This window comes from Temnothorax curvispinosus, unplaced genomic scaffold (genome assembly GCF_003070985.1).
Source record: "Temnothorax curvispinosus isolate PA1 unplaced genomic scaffold, ASM307098v1 QBEX01002827.1, whole genome shotgun sequence".
NCBI lineage: Eukaryota > Metazoa > Arthropoda > Insecta > Hymenoptera > Formicidae > Temnothorax > Temnothorax curvispinosus.
This window is the reverse complement of record NW_020212607.1, coordinates 282,708-310,449: the sequence shown is the minus strand read 5'-3', so window position 1 is coordinate 310,449 and position 27,742 is coordinate 282,708. Positions and strand designations below refer to the sequence as shown.

General features: G+C 34.8%; 1 protein-coding gene across 2 annotated transcripts in view; it reads left to right on the top strand.

Annotated features, from left to right (window-relative positions):
- The window catches only part of LOC112451929, a 285,962-nt gene that overhangs the window by 34,457 nt on the left and 223,763 nt on the right, over positions 1-27,742 (top strand). For both annotated transcript variants that reach the window (XM_025011844.1, XM_025011843.1), the window contains exons 2-3: positions 29-4,297; positions 14,173-14,223. In XM_025011844.1, coding sequence (XP_024867612.1) covers positions 1,160-4,297; positions 14,173-14,223 — 3,189 coding nt within the window. In that variant the 5' untranslated portion in view covers positions 29-1,159. The remainder of the gene's footprint in view (positions 1-28; positions 4,298-14,172; positions 14,224-27,742) is intronic.

The following is a 27,742-nucleotide window of genomic DNA, read 5'->3' as shown; positions in this document are numbered from 1 at the left end:
GGTGCATTTTGAAATTGTTTATTTTCAGATAAGTTGGGTTGGATGTAAAGTTCGCGCAAAAATATGCGGAAACTGGAGAGACATGCAAACTTTGTTATTAGTGACAACGGACACATTAATGAAACGATGCTTTCGTGAAGTTGACAGGATCGGGACATTTTCCTTTTCTTTACCAAGTTAATGGCTAATTGTGATCGAGGTCATCAACAAACGAAAACAAAAAGTTTGCTTCTAGAAAGTTTGATAGAAAATCAAGACAGCTCAATCAAAAGATGTGTAGAGGAGTATGGATAAAAGATCAAAGTCAGATTATCGGCATATATAACGTTTGGAAAAATTTACATATAGCCACAGTGTTTTCAATCAATATCGAGATAATCAAAAGTTTACAATTATAAATGCATTAGAAATATATTGCAGAAATATGGATAGAAGCGTATGTATACGATGTCTTGAGCCGAGAAGAGGATGAAGACTATGGGAAGAGCAAACTGTTTTACACTGCCATCCTGAAAAGTACTCTTATAAAGGACAAAGTGAGATTGAAGAAAAGAGGATAACTCCCTTCCGTATGTAACGACATTGTTCGAAACACCAAAGTGTTTACGGAAGAGTGCGTGGAGAAACAAGAAAGAGAAACGTTTTACCACTACAATCTCGTTTTGTCGTAGAAAAGTAAAGTGAGTGAATCAACAACTGCGTCAAGGAATATTAGTAGATTTGACGACTGTCTCTTATTAATTATTTTCTATTATGCTCTTTATTAAGTAACATTATATGAATGAGTACTAGCAATTATCTCATAATTGTTATTTTTGAGGTAAAATACACTAGAATATTTAATTCTTAAAGAATTGGTAACTACCTCCCTCCCGTTCTAAGCGAGATAAGCGAATAATATTTTAAAAAATAAAAAAGTTCAAAGTTTGCCCAAAGAAACAAAGATTTCCCAGAAAATTGGAAACATTGATAGCAAGATTAACGTTCATACGCCTCGAATTGAATTAGCACAAGTAAAAAGGCATAAGAACTGCGGTGGTAGCGTTCAAGTTAGCGTTCAGATCTTTTCGACAACGTCGCTCACTAAGTCGCCACAGTGTGTGGATTAGGGCGAATCCTCGGCTACATCGGCGGACGACCGTCGGTGGGGGCCACCAACATGTCGCAGTCCGGGTCAGGTGGACTGAGCGATGCTCAAGGACAGAACCAGGGTGGACAAACAACGGATAGTCAACAGACAACTTGCCAAAACGGTCGTGCTGAATCACTCGCTGATCCCATGAAGCAGGACTTAACCAACGGTTTCGAGAATCGAACGATGGATTACGAAAGATTTACCCAAGAAAGGACACAGCATACCTCAGTTGCCGGGCAAGTTCAGGATCAGCAGCCGCAATCGCTTTCACAGCAACAACAACAACAGCAACTTGCTCATCCAATAGCGCAGTATCCATCGGGAAGGAGGCAATCCGTAGGATTACCAGAAGATAAACATCCTTCAACGGGTCAACTACCACCCCCGCAATACAGTCAAGAGAAAGGCAACGCGGACAGAGCTCAGCACGTGTCTCAGACCAGCACTCAGACAGTGCCGGTACAAGTGCAACCACAATTTGCACCAGATTATGATCAAAATCAATATTCACAGATACGAGGACAATTTGAGGTCAGGTCACAGATTTACCCGCAAACGCAATATTCCGATAGAGCTGGTTATGTGACGAGAGATGTCACTTATCGCGACCCGAATCTCTATGGTCAAAGCGGTACGACTAATCCAATGTTTACAGGGCAGGGCCAATACGTAACGGTTCAACATGGCTCACAGATACCTTCGCAATCCGCTAGTCCGCAACCACCTTATTACTCGGGTGTAGTCGTGCCACAGCCACCAAGTGGTTACGCTCAATTCGGTACTCAGCCACAATATCCTTACAGTCAATATCCGCAAACGGTCATGAACGCCGTACCGTACAATCCGCACGCCGGTATCTACCCAGCTCAGCAATACTCTGGTCAACAGTCGCCGAATCCGCAGAGGTTTTCACAAGAAATCAGCCAGTATCAGACGCAACCGATCATTCAACCGATAGCTCAGAACGTAACCCACGGAATCGCTATCCAAACGACGGAGCGGCCTTGCCGAGGACCGAAACCGATGGTGCCGCCTCGTGGTAATTCCAAAATCACCACCCATGACCCTGGACACAGAAAATCTGCCAGCGTCGATGTGCCGGCATTGCAAAAGGCAAAATATGAGTCAAACCCGACTGCTCAACAAGATTCGATTCATCGTAGCGATGGCGCCATTATTATGACGGGCGCGCCAATTGGCCCGGACGGTCCAGATAGAAGATACTTAACCACGATTAATCAAAATCCTAGAACGAGACAGGACGGTTTATATGTAGACACTAATGGTGATCAGTCAGGCAGAGAAAAATTGGTCGACACAATTGCCACTGAATGCGGTTTGTACGTGTCCAGATCGGAGCACAGGAAATCCGTATCTGTCGATGTGACTACTAGCTTTCAAAGACGTAATGATACAATAACTTTTACGTTTCCTGGTGACGGCAATCAAGAGATTATGTCGGGAAGGAAAACTACCACTGTGGTAGACGCGAAGAGAATCGAGACTAATCAAATGTTCCCTGCTGAGCAAAGAAGACTGGATGCTAGTCTGCGTGTATCGCCAATGGCGTTCGATACGAGACAAGAAAATAGAAAGAGCATAGGGACCGATAGAAAGCCCGAATGGGGTAATGTGAGTCCGAATCAAAGGAATGTCATCCCTCCTGAGAATAGACGCTCGGATTATTTCGAAGAGCATCGAAGATCACCCATGAATTTGGAAGGAAAGAGAATGGAAGATGTAAGGAGATCGCCTATGCCGTTTATGCCGATTCGCGAAACGTCTGTTGATCGCGCCGGACAGAAAAGTCCTTCTTTTGTTAGCCAAAACTTTGAGAAGACTAGACAGGAGCTAGCGATCTGGGCAGAGCAACGTCAACGGCAAGAACACGAAAGAACTATGATTCAAGGTCCGATATTTACGACAAGCCCTCGTTCTCGTAACCCGTCAGAGGAAAGGAGAGATATCAGATCGATTCATCCGCCGGACGATCGGAAAGAATCCAGAATGTCTCAATCGGCCTTTCAACCACTTCCAAATATTAGTCAGAGCACTATAATGGAGCAACGCCGACATTTGAGACACGTTAGCGCCGATCTGACAAAACATATGGAACTCTCGAGGAAGGATTTTGATGAGCAACCCATTACAGGTTCCGTAGTGAATCTTGGCTCAGTAGTCAGTACCGCTTCATCGCAGAGAGCCAGTCCAAATCTTTGTCATCAGTATCCAGCTCTCAGCGAGGCAAAATTGGACACGAAGACTGTGTTGACTGTGGTAACTGATTTTGGCGAGACGACTGCTAACAAACCAATTGATCAAATCGATCACATAATCCATAGCCACCGTAAAAGTCACAATACCACATCTAACTTGCTCACTCATAGTAAGAGCCAAACGGAGAACTTACAGAATACATTGGAAAATCAGAGTGAGAAAACAGATTCTCTTCACGCTCAACAACAGCAGTTACAGAATCAACAGAGTCTCGATTTAATCTCTGAAAAGCTAAGCCAGTTTGAGCGTCAGCAGAGCGACCTCCAAGCCAAGTTGCAATGTCTTCAAAATCAGAACCAGATTCTGGATAAAGTGGCGCAATTTCAGCATCAACAGAATGACCTGCAAGCTCGTTTACACAGTTTGCAGAATCAAGGTCAGTTGAATGATAAGACTCATAAGACATCCGGCGATTTTGCGCAACTTCCGTTAACAAGCGATACTCATCAGGGTCAAGGGAGCTCTCTTTCGAATCATCAAGAACAGTCATCAGATAAATCTTGCTCGGCTCATCAACTAGTACACGGCCTTCATCAAACGCTTCTGACTACGTACCCGCAGAACGCCACCCTTCAAACTTGCCAATCGTCCGTGTGCGAGAAACTGACGTCTCGCGTGCAACACGACATTTCCGATCCGAATTCCATTCAGATACCGAACATGTCGCAAATGCCGTTACCATGCCTTCCGCAATTCGATCGTGCCGATGTGTCGCGTACTTCGTTTTCCCAGTTTCACCGACTTCAGTGCCAGATCGAGAGTCACGAGAGTGCTTCAGCAACGAGTGCCAGTCTACCTGCCAGTTCGTTCACTGGTACACTGAAGAAAATACCACCGGAGAAACCACCACGGACGTCCTTGATAGTGCAGTCACCAGAAGCCGAGGTAACATTTGAGAAATAAAAATATTTTCATATTTGTGTGTTAACTGTTTTCGTCGATTATCGAACATTTTTTTTTTTAGTGTAATGCGAAACGTGTAAGTATGATTTTCCAAACTTAAATGAGAAAATAATTACGGGTTTATATATTGATTATTTTATATTAACACATTAGACATAAAACATGATCGGAACCTTGCTAATTGAAATCGCAAATTTTAATCAAAGTGTAAATAGCGATCCGCTTTAACATCTCTAATGCTTCTGCACTATATAGCTAGACTCAAAGTCTTTGAGCGAATTGTAAAGTAAAAGCTCCCTTTATATTATCCAGAATGTTGGAGAATACAAGCTTGGTTTGTGGCCGAGGAGATTGCGGTGATGGCAACGGATGGTGGAGGATAGAGATCTCTACTTGCAGTTTTTGTCACGGCAGCCGAGTAGAATAAACTTGTTAGATATCAGACCTGATGTTGTCTTTGAAAACTTCGTTACGAGTCCTATATACCTTTCGCTCTATTTTCCGTATCTGGTTTGTATTCTCGACATTTCTGTCACAATTATAAAACTCAACACATCAACATCGTCTGACAGTATAATGTTACTCGGTCAATTGCAAATATGTTTCGAATAGTGAGAATGGCAGATTTTCTCATTTTATTCACGGGACGTACATACATACAAATTCTTTTTATAAACTTTTAATGTTAATGTTTATCGCTAAAAAAGATGAAAGTATATCTTATTTTTTTAAAGAATGGAAAAAAGTTGTTTAAAAATAACAATCATACATGTGTCGTACAATATATCAATAATTAATATCTGAATAATTATCAAACACATGGTAATACATGATAATACATTTGTCTAAAGTATTGCGAGTACCTACTCGTAATTAAGTAGTAATGAATAAGGTTTTATTGATCATTGTTATAAAATAGTACTTTTTTAAATAATTAATTAGAAAGAAATATGCCTAGAGAACAAATTATTTTTATATTATAAACACACAAATGAAACTAGTTAGAATAATTATATTTTATAAAATTCGATTGTAATTTATTTGTCTGCTATTATGTTACTAATTGCATTATACTAGCAAGCATAAAAGAACATCAAAACGCAATTAGACTTCTGTCCCCTCCCCTCTTCTACCAACCACTGCCTCTCGGTCGATTACTATAGATATAAAGGTACACCTGTCGAGGAGCAATTCAGTATCAGATTGCTTTTCCCTGGTGAAATGAACTGAAATGTTCATGAAACGTCGGAATCAAATAAAAAATTCATGCGCTTTCAACCCAGAAACTAAACTCAATACATTATATATATATATATATATCATTTGAATAATGACACAAGTACGTATAGTAATAATAGACGTTATAATGCATCTATAAAGGTCTCATTTTAGGATGTGATTTGATTGTCTTTTTTTACTCTCGACTGCTGCCAACCGAAGGCGAAGGTTGACGGAAACGGAGTGTGCATTTCACCGAAATCGAATAGTTGTTATACCTTATTATTTGTTTTCTTTAGTGAGTGATAATTATTTACTGGAATCTTATAGAAATGATTTGTAGGGTCTTGAGAAACGGACAATTTTATTTTTTGAATGATATTATTTTTAATAAGAACAGAATTTTTTTAAATAAATATATTAATATCAATCACCAAAATACGAGCAATACAAGATGTTATCATTAAGTTATTCTGTAGTTCATTGGCCACAATAATAGACAAACATTATGAACTTTTCGACTGTATTAAGTCCTCAGCACAATAATTTAAACAAAGAATATGACCATTTAAACTATAAACTAAACAATATAATATAAAAAAGAATATAAAGGAAATTAAACAAAGTTAACATAAAATAAAAATGAATATAGATATAACTTTATGGATTAAATACGAATAATGATTAAATAAAAAATACGAATCGTAAATAAAGTCGATAAGCGGCTGTGGCAAAGGTCAGAGACATTGTCACGATTATAAAATTTAGATATATATTTTAAACGAATTTAAAATAAAACAAAACCTTTATGTTATTTTTGTTATTTTATTCTAGTGTCTAGTTATTTTTTAGTTTAACAAGTAAATTGCAGGAAATTCACAACTGACAATTAGTAAATAATACGCAATAATAAATTTTTGTTAATTTCTGTGTTATCTAATTGCTTATTTTAATGCAAACAAGTATTATGATTCTAAAGTTCTACCATTTTCGCAAACGGATAGCCATTTTTCTCAGGTAATATCAAGTATGCGTGTATTGAGGTATTCTCTCTCTATCGAATTCTTTCCATACCTTCATTTCTGTCTAACATTCCACCTCACCGTACTCTCCTTCCATGTGCGTGTAGGATGTCAGTGCTCCCTGCTTTCGACCAACGAATGGAAATTCTATACGGTTTGATACATTCATCTCTCGACCAAGCTCGATTCTATGAAAACATCGTTATCGAGAGGTGGGTTTTTCAAAAACCGTTTCTTCCAGGAATTTATTTACACAGACTCGTTTCATTCGTTGACATATAAATCTGGTTTTACTATTCGTCGAATAACACATACCATGTTTGTATTTCAATGTATTTTACGAAATTACATAAAATTGCATGCTTGAAACATTCAATTATCAAAAAATTTATTACAGAAACTTTCACACTTATTTTTCTTTACATATTGAAATTGCCTAAACTAAAGTAATTAAAAAAAAATTATGAAAAAATAATTACTTCTTAAAAACAAAATTCGATGAAATTTATGTAGGTATAAATTATTTCGTATCCGGAGATTCAATAAAGAGACATGAAGGTTTTTGGTAACACAAAAAAAGAATATTTTATGTTAGAAACTTGATGATTTAACGGACTTTAATTGTATCAAAATTGAAACGGGCAGAATTGTTCTGCCACGCCCTAAACTTGTACTTTTTAAATTAAGGATCAAATTAAATGGAGAAGTGTTATGAACAACGGTTCATCATGAATTAAATATGAAATAGTAATCTCACGTGTCGTGTACAATGCTTGAGCGATGTTGTAGGAATAAAAATAGTGTTTGGAGCGCAGAAGATAAAAGGACGAAAAATCAACCGAAAACCAACAATGAACTCTTTGACTTTCCTGTACTTAAAAACGAAACGCTTCGATATCCCCTTTATAACGTACTGCCCTTTACGATAGTATTATTCGGGACTTTATGAGCACCTACGAACTAGCTAACATGTATCCTCTGTTTTTCTCGACTCGTGATTAAAAAAATCGGGGGCAGGCGCAGTGAATTGTTAAATTACATGACTTTAAAGTGTGTCAGCTACGTATAACAATTACAGCTCTGCAACCGTGTTTTAAAATACCTTTTTTTCTTGAAAATGCTGTTTTTTTGTAGAGAGAGAGAGAGAGAGAGAGAGAGAGAGAGAGCATAGTGTTGCGGTAAGCGAAAAAAATCTCGGTGTAACGATCACTCAATAACCGGAATTTATCCTTCCAACATGCGCGGCTATAGAGTTTCTTGACATTTTGAACTTGCGATGCATGTCACTCGAAACGAGCCGAAATTTCGACAAGAGTCAAACTCTGTTCTGGTAGATACGCGTTTTCGTCATTTTCGCCAGTGCGTATAATACCCGTAAACTTCTTTCTGTAAAACTCCAGCGTCAAATTTTTTTGTTTTTTTGCATGGACCGGTCTTGTTGTGCTTTTGTTTCACTGGCGCGCGATCTCTATATACCAATCGGTTACGCGAGCTTTTACAATTCCGCAGTTACTTACTAGCGGAGTTTCCGCGAAATTCCAAGCGTAACTTTTCATCGCCACTTAGTACAGTGCTTATAAATTGAGACAAACGATCCCGGTTTATGTGCCATCGGATATTTATATAAGAATTATTTTTGCGAGAGAGAGCGAGAGAGAGAGAGAGAGAGAGAGAGAGAAAGACATGCTTTTAATCTATATATCCGTAACAAAACATTTTAATTGACTGTTTATTTTATTGCGATTACAAAATCTCAGGTTACAAAATCGAACGTTTCCATGTACGCGGATTACAGTTTGGATTTCTTCCCTGCGCAATTTTACGCGACGGCTAGCCAAATAATTCGAACCCTCATATCATAATTGATATGCAATCCGATATACGCGACTTTATTTTTCGAGCACTACCAGCTCTGTCTCGTTATCGAGGTTTTATTTCAAAATGTGTGTTTTAGGAACAGGCGCGCGCACGCAATCGTAACCCCGATGGTAATTTCATAAGAAAGTATTTCTCGCTAATAATGCTCGCTATACTGAAACTCTTTTCTTCGTAACATAATTTCAATGACCTTTATGAAAGACTATTTTTGAAACCGAAAAACTATTATAATTTTAAAACTGTGAAATCTCTAGTAGGATCAAATATTACGGAAATATCCTGGTTTTTAATTCATTATCGTTTTTGAACCAGAATACATGAGTCTACGTTAACATGTAGAAAATGCTCGTTAAGTAAAGGTATTACGGATGAGAGTTAAGCAGATTTAATACGACGTATACAAGGATAAAGCTTGGCGTACCTATTATACTACACGAGGTGGTAAAAGAGAAAGTAATAACATCATGAAGTATTATTACTATATATTTTGTAATAAATTAAGATAATTACAACGCAACTGCAATTGTATACTCTCGCGCAATGAAAACTGAATAATATTATCAGTCGAAAATATTCAAAACAAATGAGTTGATTTTTGTTTACATCAATATTATCACAGTTGATGAAATGCAATTTAATTTAATTATGAAACAATAACCCAAAAGTTATAAAGCGATAGTATATGTATCTGTTTGCTACAAATTGAAAATCCAAATAATGCAGAAATGTAGTAAATTTCAGAGTTGTATCGTCAGAAAATGGCTGAATGTAATATTATTGTTAATATTATTACTGTTAGTATTGTTATTATAAATTATCATTATTGATATGATCAAAATGTTTCAGTTTCCGGATATTATGTTAAGCAGAAAATAAAATACGCGACGGTGAGTTAATCCACTCGTACACATTTGAAAATATACAGATTGACATATATATTATTATATTCAACAAATCGCTGATGTTTTACATTTTACAATCATCACATCGCGATAAAATATCATGTTTTTTGTTCGTCACGTATTAATTATTGCAATCAACAATAGTTACGATCATTCGGCTTCATCAACAAATTTTGTTTTCTGCGTAGTACGCTCATGGGAAATCGACGATATCGCCAGAAACGAATGGTATAACGAAAACGCTAATTACAATTGCGGAACCGCAGTCCGAAACAGCAGCTTGGCATGTGCAATCGCGAGCATCGAAGCACGTAATGGATTAGTCAGGATTAAAATTTGATCAAAACCAAGGCCAAGCCGATTCGCGCGAGGATAATTAACCGTGTGTCTATTGTCTTTTATGCACAATAATAATTATTCTCATTATTTTCTCAATTTCCTTTCAAAGTTTTTGATTCTCGTGAGTCTTTTCTACTTTTGCGAGAGGTGAGAATAATGTATGATTTATTCTTGTAACGTATATCGAGGTAAATGAAACTTTCTGTGTAACAGTTTTGAAAACATTTGCGATGGATGAAGCAAATCTGTAAATTGTATTTCCGGAAGCTTTTTCGTTTTTAATGAAAAAATACGGTTAGATTAAATTAAACAGTTTTTATTAATAAATTAACAAAAATGTCTAATGCTTTTTACATCCATTTTGTCATTATTATGGATATTTTTATATGAATAAACTTATTTTAACACGTAATGCACCAAATATCAGAAACATTAGTGTTTAAAATATTTATTAAAAGTGCTATAAATAAGAATAAATCAACAATTTGTAATGCCATGCTAATACGTTGTTTTTTAATATTAAGTATAGTTTATTTGAAATGATATATCAACATATATCAACAATATACGACGACTTTCAAAATGTCCGGTCACAAAGTAGAAAGGATTTCTATTCTATTGTACTATAACACATGCAAGAACAGACGAATATTGTTCCATTAATGTCTGCAAACTCTTGCACTCGGAGCTGAAATTTACAGGCAAATGTTCTCTGGTACTTTGGTTAGTGCGAGCTTAAAATAAAGGCACTAACTAAACCGATTTATGCTACGTGTCATTAAAAATTTATCGATAATATCATAGCGACCGAAGGAAAGTAGAGCTGTGCTGAAAATAGTTAAATGATCACTGAATTTTTTACCTCGATCGCGAATGTATTTTAATGTATCAACTTTTGTACCATTTTACTAATTGATTTAATTGTACGAGTCAAAGGTATGAGAATAGAGAAATAAAATAGTCTTAATACGTATATAGTAAGATAAATGGATGGAAGATAGATAGATTGAAATTTTATACAATGCGCACGTTTAGCGAATTTTTCAATTATTAGATGGATTTCTATTTAGTTTTCACAATGAAAGATCTAATTATTGCTTGCCAATGTTTATGATTTTTTATTTCGCTGCAGAATTTTGATTATACATATATGTAATATATGTACAATTAAAATACGAAATTAAATCGTATTATCGTTTTATATTAAGTTATGTTATTTTATAAAAGTTAAAATAATTAAAATATTTTACTAAAGAGGACAAAATGTGCAAAATGTGAGATAGACAGAGCGAATCGTGTTAAGCTAAAGAACTAGACGAATTGATTAAACAACATACGAGTGCGTGTGAACACGTCTCTCTTGTCCAGAATCAAATATTATCCGCTTTCTGCAACCGCCTAAAACGCACGCTGTAACTGAATACCTAATTATCCGAATGGCACATCGGAGACGTCAGAGGCTTCCTCCGCGAAATGGAATTTCCATTTCCTTTGTACGTGACCCGCCAATGGATTTTCCCGAGCGTTCTGATACCCATAGCTCTTGTGCTACATTTCATTCTGATTGATTTGTTTTCAATTCGAACGCTCCTGGCGCTGGCTCAAGACTAAATTAATCCTAGTAACGATATAGCCTAACCAATTCTTGTCTATCAACCGATCGGCAACGGATTTCACCTGGAGCTAATATCGAAGAAATATGTAACCTTAGGATTTTGTTAGATGAATCTATCGCTGATGATAGAACGGTATATATAAAGACATTAATCATATTTATAACAGAATTGAATTAATGCCACAGTTCTATCAATTAATACTGTATCAGGAATAATCAGTGCTAAAATAATATAGTGAGAGACGTACAATTTTTAAATATATATTAAAATATACACTAAAGATGTATTTTAGATGTTTTTTGGACAACTTTGTATACTTTTTCCTTTTTCATTAATATTTTATGATTATATGCTCTTTACTCTTTAAACATTATCATTATTTGTTCAATTTAATGGTATAATTTACTGCTCTGCAAGCTCATTGAATGCAATCTGTGTATTTTTCTTCTATAAAATGTGGTTAATATATGCTCAGATTCAATTCACTGTTAAATGCGTCGGTGAAAAAAGCATTCCGTGCGAAACTGTCACATAATCTGGGACGCGTCCGAACAGAAAATAATTATACGGCATATCAGGTATCGGCAGATCGACTTAATGCCATTACGAGTTAATAGACCGCGATGCCGATAAATTCGCCGGTAAACGCCCGTCGAAACTTCTCGCACGAGGCGGAGACTGGCGAGAAGAAAAAGTTCGGTCAACGGAACTCGATGCAAGATGGTGTTTGGCTGCACCGACGCGCTTCCTTTAGGCGGCTGCGATTTTTCATCCAAGTTTCCGTCTTATTGTTTGTCCTCTTTTCATTCCTTCGCGGCTTTATCTTTTCCTTTGTTTATTCGACTTTATGGTGCTTTCGATGTGAGTCGCATCTCGACAGTCAAGTAGTGGGAAAAGGAAAGGATGAAAGCAAAATATGACGGGAAACATTGGTGAACGAGAAGAAGTTGAAAAAAAACCGGTAGGTTAAGAAAACTGGATAATTCACAATTACTCGAAGTAGGTCGCGTTATTTTAGAATATCTTATATCCGTGGCGTAGCGTGAAGTAAGCGTAATAGAAAACTTGGAGTAATTACGATACAGTAATAGTAATAGTGACTAACGCACTGCCAAATTCACCAACCATCGTCGATGCTTAGCTTACATCGCAACTCGCCAAGCTTAATTATTTTCTCTCGTTTGCCGTTCACATATTTTCCATCTCAGGAAATATATGACCTGACGCGTAAGCTTGATTGCGTAATTTTTACGATGGAATAGCTACACGAGCATCGACTAGAAAGATTCAAATTTTCCTTGTGCCTAACGTGAGACGAAGTCTGGCGAATATTTGGCTGTGTAATTTGCGCTCGTCCGTGTCGGTCGCTTATTACGTGATAAAATGTAAATGACGGTTTAAATTGGGCAGCGGTTCCAAGTGGAAATGTAACCGGGGGAAGTACTCAAGTCCGGTTCCGTCGGCGTCCTCAGTTTACGAGGCAATTTTCGAGATTCAGTGCAGAGCGCAGCGACCAGCAAAATTCGTGAGCGTCGTAGCTATAAGGGCGACGCAGTTGTCGCGGTTTCGCCGATTGCAATTGCGGGACCAAAGAGTAAGGCCCCGCCACTCATGCTGCATTGCAGCATTGGATAGTCGCAGCAATTGAACTAATTGCCAAGCGTAATTATCCGGAATTAATCGAGATAAACCGCTTAATTATCACGTCTCGTACAAAGCTCATTCGTTTCTCAGTATATCTGTTAGCTGATTTTGGACAAGCGAAATGCCGCTAAATGCACGCTAATTATCATCAGCGTGGCATCGAAGCGTCGAAATTGACGGGATGAAATGTCCTCGTTTCTGCTCCGAACGCTGTAGAAAATTGCAATCTGAAGACATTTAAATGCAAACTTGATGTAATCAACGTATCTAGAACAGATTATGTTTAGGATTTCTTGGAGAGTGCCAAAAAAGTTAAAGAATTAGTAAATAATAAATTCTTGAATAATGTCTTGGACCTGTAAGTTTCCGCACTAACTTTTTTTTATAATTAGAATATATTTTCTTAACAAAGAACACACGCATACACCCCGCGCGGATTATAAACAAGATTAAATAAACCCATATGAGCCATATTAACATTAAAAAAAATATTATATATATATTTTTTTGTTCTAAACATCTAAACTAAAATCGCGTGCAAAAATAACTACGCGAGAGGATTTCACAAAAATCGAGGAATGAGTGCTTTGTGCTGTTTTAGTGCACTGTGAAAAAGATGAAATAGTACGTTGCAAATACAGCGGCAATCAACACGAATAAAAATGCACATCGACTCCGAAAACAGTTTAATCAACATTGGAATATATGGCGAGTGCGATGGCTTAATTAAATCGCTGCGAGATACGTGACTCTGTTTTGGCCGTTTTGTCATTTTACTGGGATAAGTTCTTAACGTGAAATTATTTCGTCTGGTCCGTTTTATAGTCATTGTTCATAACGTGATCGGGACACGAAAGAAACGACTACGTTTCAGCAAACCAATTAAGATTTACGAATTTTCATGCAGCAATGACGGGCATGGCATCCACGATGATACCGTCCGGACCGACGCGACGTTTCGCCATGAATTTATCGTTTTATCGTTTGTAGTGTCGTATCAGTCGCGGATACCGTGCAAAAGGTCACTTTGGCGCATTCGAAGCGGATTTATTTGCGACCCGGAAATAGCCGCGAGTTTGTATTTTGATGGCACATTTTATGACAATAATTTATCGCGGTTCGTTTCTTTACTTTCCGGACTAAAAGTATCTGTCGATATGACGGCATAAACGATATGGTTTATTGAATTTAATGTCGATCATTATACCGTTACTAAGAGCTTTCATCTTTTCTTGCAGAGTAACCGCAGCCAACCAGCCATTGGATTAAAACAGACGCCGAAAGCACGGGTAAGTGTTTATATATTTCTTGCTTGAATCTATAATAATTTGCGATCTACATATCATATTTATTATGTTAAACTAAAATTTATATTATTTTTATCACGTATATTGATTTATGTCGTAATATAGTAAATTTTGATGTATATAGTACACATGACATTTTATCATTTGTTATCACAATTAACTCTGCTTTCTTAAAAAAAATTTTATAAAAATACATCTGGGAGGGGAAACAATAAACTAGAAACTGGCTATACAGATCGTAGAATTTTCTACGGCAAACTATTTTTAAATCTGAGTATGCGAGTTATGGTTGACTGGAGTACACTGATCATATGAATAAACGTCACCAAATTATATACTCATTGTCAACTTAGTGATAGACGTTTCGCTATACTTTACGCAAAAGCTTAAGTTTTCAAGTTTGATCTCCACTAGGCCTACTTTTTGCGTGATGACAAAAAATAGAAAATAGAGAGCACATAAATATGATAAGTAACTGTTCGAGAATATTATTGGAAAGATGAAAGTAATGCGCATTTGATGATATGCACATTGCGATTTCAAAAGAGAAATTATAATAACTCGTCGAATCGTGCGTATTATACATTTGGACTTACACTTTTGAAGATTATTATAATTCATTGACTGTTTTTATTATTTTTGAAGAGAGTAATATTGATTGTGATGATGATAAATCTATTCTTTTTGACAATATTGACTGTGAATGGGGAAATCTATTTTTATTCTATTTCTCTTTCTCTCTCTCTCTCCCTCTCTCTCTCTCTCTTTCCTTCTTCTTCTTCTTCTTCTTCTTCTAGCTATAGATCTTTTTGTCCACTACTCTTTCCCTTATGTACTTTTTCACCCTCTCAACTCATCCCCTTCCGTCAGTCAAATGAAAGTCGAAGGACTCGGAAAAAGGGAACGCTGGGAATGCGAACGGTAATGTCGACGGAACGACGTGAAATCGCGCGGTGCAATTTCGTGAGATTGCTCGCTGAGGCAACTTGCCGGGAGGACTATCTTCGTGGAAAAGAGCTTCTTGGGAGCGCGGGGATGCGCATATTTTTTCTTTCTTTGCGCGATTCCGAGGCATTGCGCGTTTCGTTCAGAAAGGAAATACGCATGATAGTAAAATTTTATGACAGGTCAGTTGTGTAAGAGTATCGTCCATATAACATTTATATTAATTATCTCTTCTATTTTTTTACATTAACACACGCATATATATTAATTATATTATAATTAATATTATGTACTGATATTTACTATTATTTTAATCTTTAAGTGTGTAAGGTATATAGTATTTTAAATTCTATTTTGCGAGATATTCAGTATAATTGATTGCATTTTCCGTTGCACATTGCATCGTCGGCGATTATTAACTATCGTTGAAGGCCACTAGGCCAGATCCCGTAGTCTAATTTGACTACTTGGTGGGATAAGATTGTGCTCCAGAGGTTATACCATCGGCACCTGCGTCTGCGTCTCATATAAGGGTACAGAGGTGCTAAAGTGGTATGAAACATTAACGGACTTATGCATATTCATGCAATCTACATTTTAATTTACAACAAGTTGTTTTCTACAGAAAATTAACAACATTATATATTTTAATTATAATATATGTAATACATTTATCTATACATATATTAAATAATTAATAATATATTTGTATAATAATAACATTTTATAAGTCAGAGATTTTATAAATGACAAACTTGTAATTTGTTGAATAATGCTTATTTATTATGGCTACACAATTATTTAATATTGCTTTTATATAGTTTATTATATTAATAAATATAATCTTTTAGATTTAAATTTTAACTGTTTACATATTTAGCCTTTCTAAATTTATAATGTGTTGTTATGTATTTAATTATAACATTAAATAATTATATATGTGTGTATACAAACGTTATAAAAAATTTTAAAATGTTTTATATAGATGTTGAAAAAATTTAAAGATTTGACTATTAAGCTATTATAGTAAATAAACTACTTCGTTTTTCCCTTCGTCGTTAATGACAAACATTTTTCCTAAGTTTACTTTATGTAAATGTATTCTTAATTTGCTTAGTCATTCTTGCTTAAGCATTTATGACAGATTACTTAGTCGGAATTACGATGCATTTTTTTACGCTTTTATGATTGCTATACAACCTGCAATGCAACAATAATAAAATATGACCAATTCCTCTCTTTTGCTCTTGTATTCTTTTCTTGTAATTGAAACGAGCTAAATTTAACTTATTGTTATAACACTGATATTTATTATGTTTGTAATAGCGCAGAACATAAATCGTCGGAAAAATAAGAAATTAAATTTACATTTTTTAATTAATTCTGCATATGCAATAAATTTACAGAGTTGTATATGTAATATATATATATAAACATTATATGTTGATTATATGATTATATATATATATATATAGATATAATCTTATTAATTAATTAATTTATATTTATTTGAGAACTAAAAGAACTGTTATCTCTTATGACCAAATAATTCAAAATTTGTACTAGTGAATTTAAAAGAAAGTAACACATTTTACATTTTATGAGTTATCTTTCTATTTTGAGATGAACTAAAATTGAATATATTTGAAATTAAGTTAAAAGTATTTTAATAATTAAAAAGTATTGTTTTAAGAAACTCAATTTATTTATACTAAATAGTAAATGAGAAATGATTATGTTTGTTGGAGCCATATTGTTCCCAACGATTTGTTGAACCAAACTCACGGAATGTAGGATCGTTGTGTTTATAGTCTCAAAAGACTTGCAATGTACAGGATAAAATAGCCCGAGGGATAAACCGTGGAAATTAAGAACAACGAAAGTTAAACTCACTAACTGCATACTCACTAACTGCAGTTTTGTTAACACGTCTCCTATTTTTCGTATGATGCGCGTCGCAGCCCGTCGCAGTATTTTTTCCCAGATGACAGCGGCTGACATCCTCGAGCCTTCCAGCATGTTTCATGATCCCGTAAATTTATCTCGTTCTATTCTCTGACATTTACCGAGACGCGCTCGACTCAGCTCGTTATGTTCAAATTTCAAAAGCGATTCAGCTCGTTAGTTCAAGACTTTCCAATCTAGGATCGCTTATCTCATTTCATTACAGCGAAAGATATTAATTATTATCAATTCTTCGTAAAATATATGTTTATTTTCCTAAAATTATACATATAAAAGATGTTCTAAACATCTTACATCTTCATTTGAAATTCTTTGATTGATATGAAGTAAACTATTTAATCTTAACTAAAATTATTTTGATACCTACTAGTTAGTTGATAAATGTTTACTATCCAGTTTTATACATACAATATTTGTAATGGATTCAATTCAGAAATATTCTTATATTCTTAAGTATATAATTAAGAAATATCAGTTCTTAATATTATTATTATGGGAAACTGTTAGTTCGGATGTCTATGTATGAAAAGAGGTATGGGAAGCTTCTAGGATATCGCGTACCTATATGTTTAATCTAAAAATATATCTAAAGTCTCTACAAGAAATGCTACCAAGCTTTTGTATTTTCTTGTATCTCTTTTCCTTGCTTTGTATTTTTCTTTCTTTGTGTCGACCATATTTTATACTTTCTCGTTATTAGATCTCCTTTCTGTTTCTACTATATCTTGCGCACAAAATGCAATGATTTGTCGCATACGTCAGTGCTTACAATGATTAGTGTTTGTTACGTTTTCTCGTATTGGATTCCATCCCTTGCAGTTAAATAGCATACGTACCGCAGATCGTATATTTCTTGGTAACGTAATGAATTAGTCGGTTTGCTAATTACAATTACAAATAGCTAGGCGACCTCCTCGCAATTTCACCGAATGTCGCTATAACGATATTTTGCTCCTCCGGTAATTCACCCTTCCCTCGGAAGCACTTGCCTCCCTCTTCTTCGATATGCGCTCCTTATACTCCATCATCTCATAACGTGCAGGTAGTCAAGTACGTAGGATATAATTTTGTAGTGTGAGAGTCGATTGAGTTTCCTATATTATGTTCGAGCTTGTTATACTTGGTGATCGTTCGCACGCAGAGTCACGACTAGAAGGGAACTTTGAAACTACGAATTTAATCTGGCTGTGCGGTGCATCGACCGTCAGAGTTAAGGTGTTCGAAACGTTTCTTGAATGTTTACGTAGAGATGTATCCCGGCAAGTCATATGTATTCTCGACACGCGGAACCCATAGTATATCCACGGAGGATACGACGTTGCGGAAACCACGGATTGTATTTTACGTTCGGTTCGTAACTCGATGGATACATGCACAAATCAAAGTTATTTCCTTGCTCGTATTCCGTGATAAAGTCGTTGACGGTAACCGCTGCATTTGTCTCACGAAATGTCAAGTAAACGAGTTCCACTACGGACCTTTCAAACCAGTGTTCTCCGATTATACGTACGTTATTATAAAGTAAAGAATATAACTTACTACGAAAGTTGGTATATTTAGTTAATCAACTTGTACATATATATTTACATATACACATATTATATTTTATATGATCAAATGTATCATGAAACTGTTTGTTGGATTTTATTATAGTTTGTAATTAAGCACTTAATTTTTTAATTTTCTTTTTTTATTACATAAATTATTTATGAGAAGTATTTATTATTTATAATTAGTTTGTTTCATAAGAACAACTCTTAAAACTTTCATTATTTTTTAGCAATATCTTCACATTTTAGCAACAAGATGCATGCCACTTTATATCATCGTAAAAGAAAGTACCTATACAAGCAAACGTTGCGCTATGTTCGTTTTTTACGTCTTTCAGCGCATTACAACAACTATGAATTCTATGAAACATTCAAGAAGCTTATAGCTTTTTACTTTATCCTATCAGAGTTACTGGAACGAGCATACAGGAATACATTCTTTAGCGGGATTTGATTTCTTTCTTATGCAAACTCTACAGTAGGTGTTTATCTTCGTAAATCTATTTGCGCCACAAACAATACTTGCCACAGTTTTCTTGATATATCGATTTGCAGTATAAATATTTGTTTGATTGATACAGCGTGATTGAATTCTTTACAAGAGATCGCGCAACTTGCTGATAAGTAATTTATTGAAAATAATTGTTTTCAGACAAACTTTTACCATTTACCTAATAATAGTTAATTTTTTACGTGCTCGTTGCTCCATTTTTATTTTATATTTAAACTCCTTACATTTAAACTTTGCCATGAGAAAACATACATTGTTTTCCGTTAACTTGTCTGATCTTTCTATTCTAGATGACAAGAACTTTAAGAAACGAATGTGCGATCTCTTCTTCCTTCCGAGGCGCATTCATTTTGTAACACACTCATTCCTTTCGTTGTATTTTGCGGAGTAGCCGCAGCTGCTGGCCGGAGGAAAGCCGATAAATCTCAACCTGCAACGGCAGAGACCGTTGTAATAAACCACCAGAGCGACGAAAGCCGTCGGCACTAGCTCCGTTTCCCTTTGTGGATATTAAGGATGCAAAAACGTATATTTCAAAATTCACGAAACGTTGCCCAAGTTAGAGCACAACACTCCTCTCGTGTCCCTCGAAACCGCAGAATCTTGCACGACGTAGAGTCGTAGAGAAAACTTCGGAAATACGTTATACAAACTGAAACTTCTTTCTTGACCGTAGCTGGCAAGATCCTACGCTTTCGAGAGAAAAGTACTTTCCGATTACAAGAGAATTAAAAAACTTTTCCATTTACTTTAAAACTCTGCTATCAATAAAGATCGCGAACTTTATTATCAATCTTGTATTGCGGATACAGATTTGTGAAACACCGTTTGTACTTTGCGATTTTATTCTTACACAATCGAGAAACTTACACGCGAGAAGTGCAGACAAAGCTTTCAAGACAATCCATACATTCGTTATTACCGAATGGCATACTTTCATCAAGCACAGAGTTCAATGCTTTTGTTTGCTCTATATACGCGTCCTACATTTTCGCTGCAGAACATATCCAGAAAAACGTACAATTGAACTTTATCCTGATTCACTACGAGAAATTTTTTTGCGATTGAGAAAATGTATCTTTCTATCCAGTCAATGGCGTAACCAACAATAAGCGGAAGATATCCTCAGTACTGAAACAAACTTGAATGATCACCAACTAACTTTGAGACAATAACGATTGAGATGGACAATAAATTATTGGTTTTTTATTATTTCTTCTATCTTTTGTTCGACAAACCGGCAATTTTTATTTAATTTAATTAGAGTAACTTTTCTCGCTTTGGCAAGGAAAATAAATATGTCGAAGCTACTCTTTGTGTTTGTCGTATTATTATTTTCAATCAAATAGCAAATTATTTATTTAACTGTAATTGCAAACACAAAAACAAATCAACTGCTATGGTTAGAGTTGAATTAAATATTATCTTAGAATCGAAGGCATTTACGCGCCATTGAATAGTTTCAAGTTGTTATTTCCTTCTGTGTTTTATAAAAACTCTATTCGCGTTTAGAATAGAGAACTATATTTTATTGAGGTAAAAGTAATAAAAGTAAAAATACGAAACAATTTATCGACCATAATGATCAAGCTGCAAGGCAAAAAAGATGCTAACTCTGTTTTTACAGTGTAATCATAGTATATTATCGTTGATTTACGACTCGCAACATATTATTTGAATGCTTTTAGAAACATCAATGAACGAGATAGAAAATTGGTTAGTAGTTAATGATAAAGATATGACGGCTGCATACACTAACAAATAGATGCATAATTCAAATTCAACCAAGTTCATGTGAATCATGACATTATCTAAATCTTTCTCTTTGAAAAATTTTAATAAATTATTGTATGTAGACACGTATCTTGTTTGTATATAATTCCTCAAAGGAACATTTATATGTTATGTAATGAAAAAGTTTAATATTTTATTCTCTCTTATACGCACATACACACGTGAGAAATATTCAAATATTAAAATTATCTACAGAGTAATAAATATATTTTTTATTTAAAATTTATCAAATATATGTTCCTGGCAACTACTCGAATTGCACTAAACTTGTAGTAAATCTATTTATCCGCATATCCGCTTACGCTTGTACGTTGTAGATTAAGCAGAAAAATTCTGTCTGAATCCAGCACGGTATCGTGAATTTATTTTAACCGCCAACAAATATTTTCTGCCGATTCGATGCGACAGGATTTCCGTATAAGCACTGAAAATAATCATGATTTGCCCGAAACATCGTGGTAACTTGAATAAACTACTCTTCATTTCAATTTCTTCATGTAGATAAACATTTTGACAAAGCTAACTATTAGCTATTGTTAGCTTTAGAACTTATGGTGAATTGAGTTGAACACACTAGTGCGCCCTGGTGTATATTAAAGTCATTGTACATTAATCTAGTCTGACAATGAGTGTAAAGTGAAATGCAAATATCTCGAATGATTAAATACATATTTTCCTAAACAGCCTAATAAAATGTATTGAGGATTTTGCGATTTAACGCGTTGTATATTTATATTAAACATACATCCGCCTTCAATTATTATCTGTAATAAAACTCAATTACAAAAACATTTTAAAAATTTATCAACAGAAACATTTGCTCGGCCGCAGAGAGCGGTATACGGACTATAGTCACTGTCCGTACCGAAAAGGTTTAACAGTGCTAATCGACTTAGTCTGAATATATTTTTCCTTTGTTGAATATTGCAGGATATTCTTTCTCTTCTTTTTATTTTTCTTTTATGCACCTACTTATAGAAGTAAGATTAGTTCACTTCAAAAAATATTTAATACCAATAAGAAATCTTTTGAAAACTTTATGTGCTTGGAGAAGATAAAAGAGAAAACTGGTTTATAATAAATTCTTTTACATCGTAAAATTTAGCTTTTATTTCAGTTCGGCGATCACCTCCTTTATCGAAGGATTAAATATTTTCTTCTCACGAAGGAATTCCCACTATTCCCAGCCGTCTTTTGTACGCCATCCTTGTTGCTCGTTCTCGAGACGTTTCTTGATCCTCGAATTCTCGGTTTTTGTTTTGCCATGTTCCGAGTTTAGACCCGCGTTTTCGTTTCCGTTTCCGCTGTTCTATTTCTCACCTCTTATTCTTTGTTTGTTAGATATCATCTTCTTCTTCTGGTTTCTACTTTTTTTGCTGCTTTTTCATGAAGAAAGAATTTATATAGTAGATATCGGTTGCGATTCGTTTTCTATATCAAATAGTCTTTCTGGATAATCGAGGTTCATGTTAGTCACGTTTAAGTTTTTATTTAAACAAATATAATTGTTCTTATTGTTCTTTATCTTATATCAATTTAACATATAGTCTTAATATAATTTATATATTTTACGATAATATAAAGATAATATAGAGAATTGACGATATAATATAAAGATGTTTTACATCCATAATTTTTGAGTTGTTTCCAGAATTGTTTTTTTTTTTATTATACATATATTATTAACTATTATTTGTGTTTTTTTCTCAAATTTTATTTACATAATTTATAATTGTCATAAGTGTAACATGATATAAAATTAGCTTAGATAGAAAATGGTAAACTGTAGTGATATATTGTATGAATATAGAACAGGTTTAAGTCAATCAAAGCGCAGCTGAACGGATAATACTAATTGCATCAGCTTATGGTAGCTTATTTAAATGCATAAGCATTTGTTGGATACTCAACATAATCTGTTTTGCTATGGAATTATTACATGATTTAAGATTATATTTTATATAAAAATTTAAAAATAATATTAATTAAATGTGCTAGAAATATATTTTCGGTTGAAGTTTGATACCTTGAAAGTATATGTTGCTCTAAATAAATGTATATAAAAAATGTCAAATTTATTTTAATGAGGTAGAATGATGAAATTCTTTTGAAGAATCTATACAAGACCACTATTTTTAGGTAAGAAGAAAACATTTTTATTATTATTGATTCTGATTCAATATAGTAAGAAAAATTAGTAATGTGAAAGATTCGCAAGATACAGCTTTAAAGATGTATATTCATGTTATTGAAAATTATTTCCACGTGACAACGTGCATATATGTATGTCTTTGTGTAAGTACAGTTTCGCTTTCGACTATTTGCCAAATTGTTCGACATAAATTTTGTACGGAACGGCAAAATTATCGGACGGCGAAGGGAATTTTCGTCGGACTTTCAGGAATGTCTTTTATACTACCAATTTTCGCGTAAATGGTGGAAGTTCTAGATTGTCCATAGCAATACAAGCAGGTAGTAGGAATTGTTTTTCGCTCGGTGTGCGAATGTCTTCGAATAGATGCATAGTATACCGAAAGGACTAGAGGAAAAACGATTTTATAGCCACTTTTGGGTGCGAATGGATCACAAGAAAAAAAGTAAAAAACGGTATTTCAACTAATCGGCAGTAGCTATGTATCTTTGCATTTGTCGATAAAAACTCTCACTTTGTAAAAAGTAAATCGAAAATATCAAAAAAATGTATTCTACTGTTTCTCTGCGATATTATTTTACTATATTTGCGATGAATAAAATTTTCTTTTGTTGTGATATATGTATGCTCCTACTGCTGCATCGCAATTGATTTTGTTCTTTTCATAAATAATGTATATATTTGACGTTCTGTAGTTGTAATATTTCAGAATCTCGATATTGTTTCAATAATTAATTGTTTTATGTCGACAGAGGATCACTTACTTTGAATAATATTGAAGAAAAACGAAACAAGAGCATTGTTTTTATCATAGCCACCCTGCTTCGTTTAGATACTGTCGATTTCTTTTTTTCTCCTACCGTTTTTGTTTCACTTTTCACGAAATATGGTGGTGATTAGACGAGTTGCCGCGGAAAAAAACGAGGAGTTGTGATGAATAGAGAGACAGAACTAAAGTTTGAAGACTCTGAAGATCGGAAGACAGGCGAACACAAAAGACTGCCGTGCTATATTGTTATGCACGACTGTCGGTCCCTACCTTTTCGTGATATGCCAAGTAGAATAAAGAAAACTTGAGTCTACCTGTCTACCAGAGGGAGTAAAGAAGAAGCAAAGAGGTGTGTCACTCGAAAGCTTAACGTATCAATTCTGAACAAAATTTTTTCGCTTAATGCGGTATATAAAATAGTTACATTTTCCTACTTCGCAAAAGAATGACATTTGAAATTCCCCAGAAATGGATACTCGAGATCCGGGAAAGTTTGAAGAAACCATTAATATCGAAGCTCAAGTTAAAAGCTTTTGTGTAAAGTCAAAGGCCCAAAAGATACAGAAAAGTATTTCATCTGTTTCTGTTCTCGTAGTTGATATTTCTGATGTTATTGAATATTGTAATTTCAAATATAATCTTCTATATAAAATACGCATGTGAAAAGCTACATATGTGTTAAATGGTTGGTTGTCAATATTGTTTGGTCCTATGCATGAGAGGAATATATCAAAATGATATATATGAATAATGTGTATATGTATATACCTATATATATATATTATATATATATTCTTTTTTTTCAATAATATTCTTCGATTTTATTCTGACAATTCTGATATTTTATTTTATTTACGCTCTACCGCATATAAGCGCGTTATTGGCTCCATACAGGTGACTATAAAATGCGCTCGATATTTCGGCAGGAAAGCGACAAAACCGGAATTCCATGGCCATAAATTTTTGAATTAATATATAATGCTAGCGCGTAGGTGGCAACGTTGGTTGTGGTCGCAGATGACAAGGTGCAATTCACCCAAATTGAGTTACCGTCACTCGAAATAACTTAACTAGTTGCAAATGCACATGCACTGATTGCACCTAAGCTTATTGACATGACTGCAATTAAGAAATCGACTTCGTCTTGAAAGAGAGCATGCCGCGACAGTGAATAGTGATGTTTGTGTGTGTGTGTGTGTGTGTGTGTGAGAAACAATAGCGTTCAGAATAAATGCCACCAGATTGCTTTATCGTGCAAGCGCATAAATATTTGATAAATACAATCAGATTTTAATATGAACAATTCCATTTTAGTGTACTATATGTCTAATTGATTTATTTTATATAACGATTTAAAACGATCTAATCTTAATCAAGATGATTCCATAAGACATGGGAGCAATCAAAGACCTAGAAATTTTTATTTCTTAAAATAAAATTTATTTGACTAATATTTTTTAATTTAGTCGTATAAAATATTTTACCCCAAATGCCAATTATTACATCAATTAAATTTGTACACATTTTTTAAATTTAATTGGAATTTTTAGTTATAATATAATAATTAATGTATGTATGACCCTTAACTCTCAATGACAGAATTATTTCATTTATATTTAAAAAATATTATATTTGCCATTGGTGTGATTTTTTGTGTGACACATATATTTTTGAATTTCTCTATACATTATAATCTCTTTCATGCCTCTTTCAAATCCTCTTTCATGAATCCTCTGTAAATCAATCGAACTTTCCATTTTATCAATTATTCATCTCCATCATCACTTGCGCTCTTCAGATTGGGCGTTAAGGATCACGCACACCCCTGCGCTTGTTTACACTGCGACGGAAAGTTAAGAGGCTTGAATGCTGGCTTTCCGGCTGCTGGGACGTCAAGTAATCAACTTGGCTGACCCAGAAAGTCAAAAGGGCTTCGTTTACTTGCCATTTCTCTCGCCCTTCTCTTGCTATCCGTCTCCTCCTCTTCATATGGTTTGCTCGAGAAAGAGAGTTTCTTTTTCTCTCCGTCGTTTCTCCATTTATTCGCCCGTCTTCTCGCTATCCCTGCTTATCTCTATCTGTCCCCCCATTTTGCTTTGCAGCGTCTCTACCCACCGGAACAGCGTCAGAATTTAGCGCGCAGATACGGTGGTACAGTTAAAATCGGGCAGTGACCGAAAACTTCAATATTCCGGTTCTTGCACCGAGAAGAGGAGATCGGAAGCGAGTGAAAGATATCGGCAGACGTTAAGAGATCGTATAAATAGAATGGAATCGAAGGTCGTGGAATGCTTTCGGTAGTACCTACAACATGGATCAGACGCCGCGAAGATGTACGTTATATGCAACATTTCAAAGTCATCTAACAATAAGTCGTTGCATGATATCGTACATCGATTACTCTCGTTTGAACTGTCGCGTCGTTGCAAGAAAAAGCACACAGTTAAATATATTCACTTTCTCAGAATACCTTTTATAAAATATTATCGACGATATATCAAATAATGTGTGTGCAGTGTTCTGCGTTTTTCAAAAGTTCTTTCTCGTTAACAAAAATTTGATTGTTTAAGAATTAAATTGTTAATATATCTCTGGCATATTAACAGTCATTACCTTTATTAATTATTACCTTTATTACACGTATTAAATATTTACATTTGTCAAATACTAAGAGAATCAATTTCTAAATCTTTATTTAGATTCAAAATATGTACGCAGCACAGGAATTAATAAAGAAATTTCTTTCTCTTTGTTGTCATCGTCTTCAACGTCTTGAACGTCTGTGAAAGAACATTTAATACTACCAGCTCGGTTATCATTGTACCATCTCTAACCGCCATTGGTAGACTTCTGTGTTTTCATTCAACTTTTATGTAAGCATTTGTCACTTCTTCATTCTTCAGTATTCCCCATTTTTCTTCTTTTCTTCTTTGTGAGGCAAGTTCCATTTCACTCCTCGGTTCTTCGACTTAATTATTCGCTCAAGTAATAACTTTTCGTGCTAATTTGTTTGCATCTGACAAAGTGGAAGTGGTCCGCGTAGCAAATATAAGAAATTATTCTGACTACAATTAATTTTAGTCAGGCTTGGATAGACACGTTTACGCGAGTATGGCAGTTGTATTTAAGGAACGATGCAAAAAATAAAAATAGTAGAAATATTGGAAACAATACAAATATTAGAAACCAACGTTATTAATATTACAATAATTAAAATATGCATTGTATTATCTTATGTGCGTGCGTGCGCGTATGCGTGTGTGATGGTAAACGATATTATATTTTACTTGCATTAAGAACGCAACAAATTCTATGGTAGTCGTAAACTGGATTTATATTTATTTGAATAAAAATGGTTTTCCTTGTAGATATCAGCTTTTCAAACGTCTATAATTAATATTTTACTGGCATAGGGAATATATTGGATGGTATTGGTATCGAGCGAAAGTTGGGATACAGAAGAAAGTAAATTTTTCGCAGAAAGACCGTCTGCGAACCTTTAAGAGTTTAATCGTTCTCTTCGTTTGTGTCCGTGGCGATCATAGACATCACTGGGGATTTATAGTTGGACCTTTCCGGGCTAAAACGGGTCTCGTGCATTACCCGGTGCCGGTGCGATAGACGAGGAGCACGAAGTCGAGGGTCCCGAGCTTAAATCGAGTTTACTCCGATATCGAATTTCGCTGGAAGCAAAGTCTCCGGTGTATTGTCTTGAAAAACCGGAGAGACAATATCGCTGGAGTTACTGGTTGAAGGAATGTATAGTTTAAATTTAGTTTAAGTTTACAGTAGCAAGCGAGCATTCGTCACCGTTT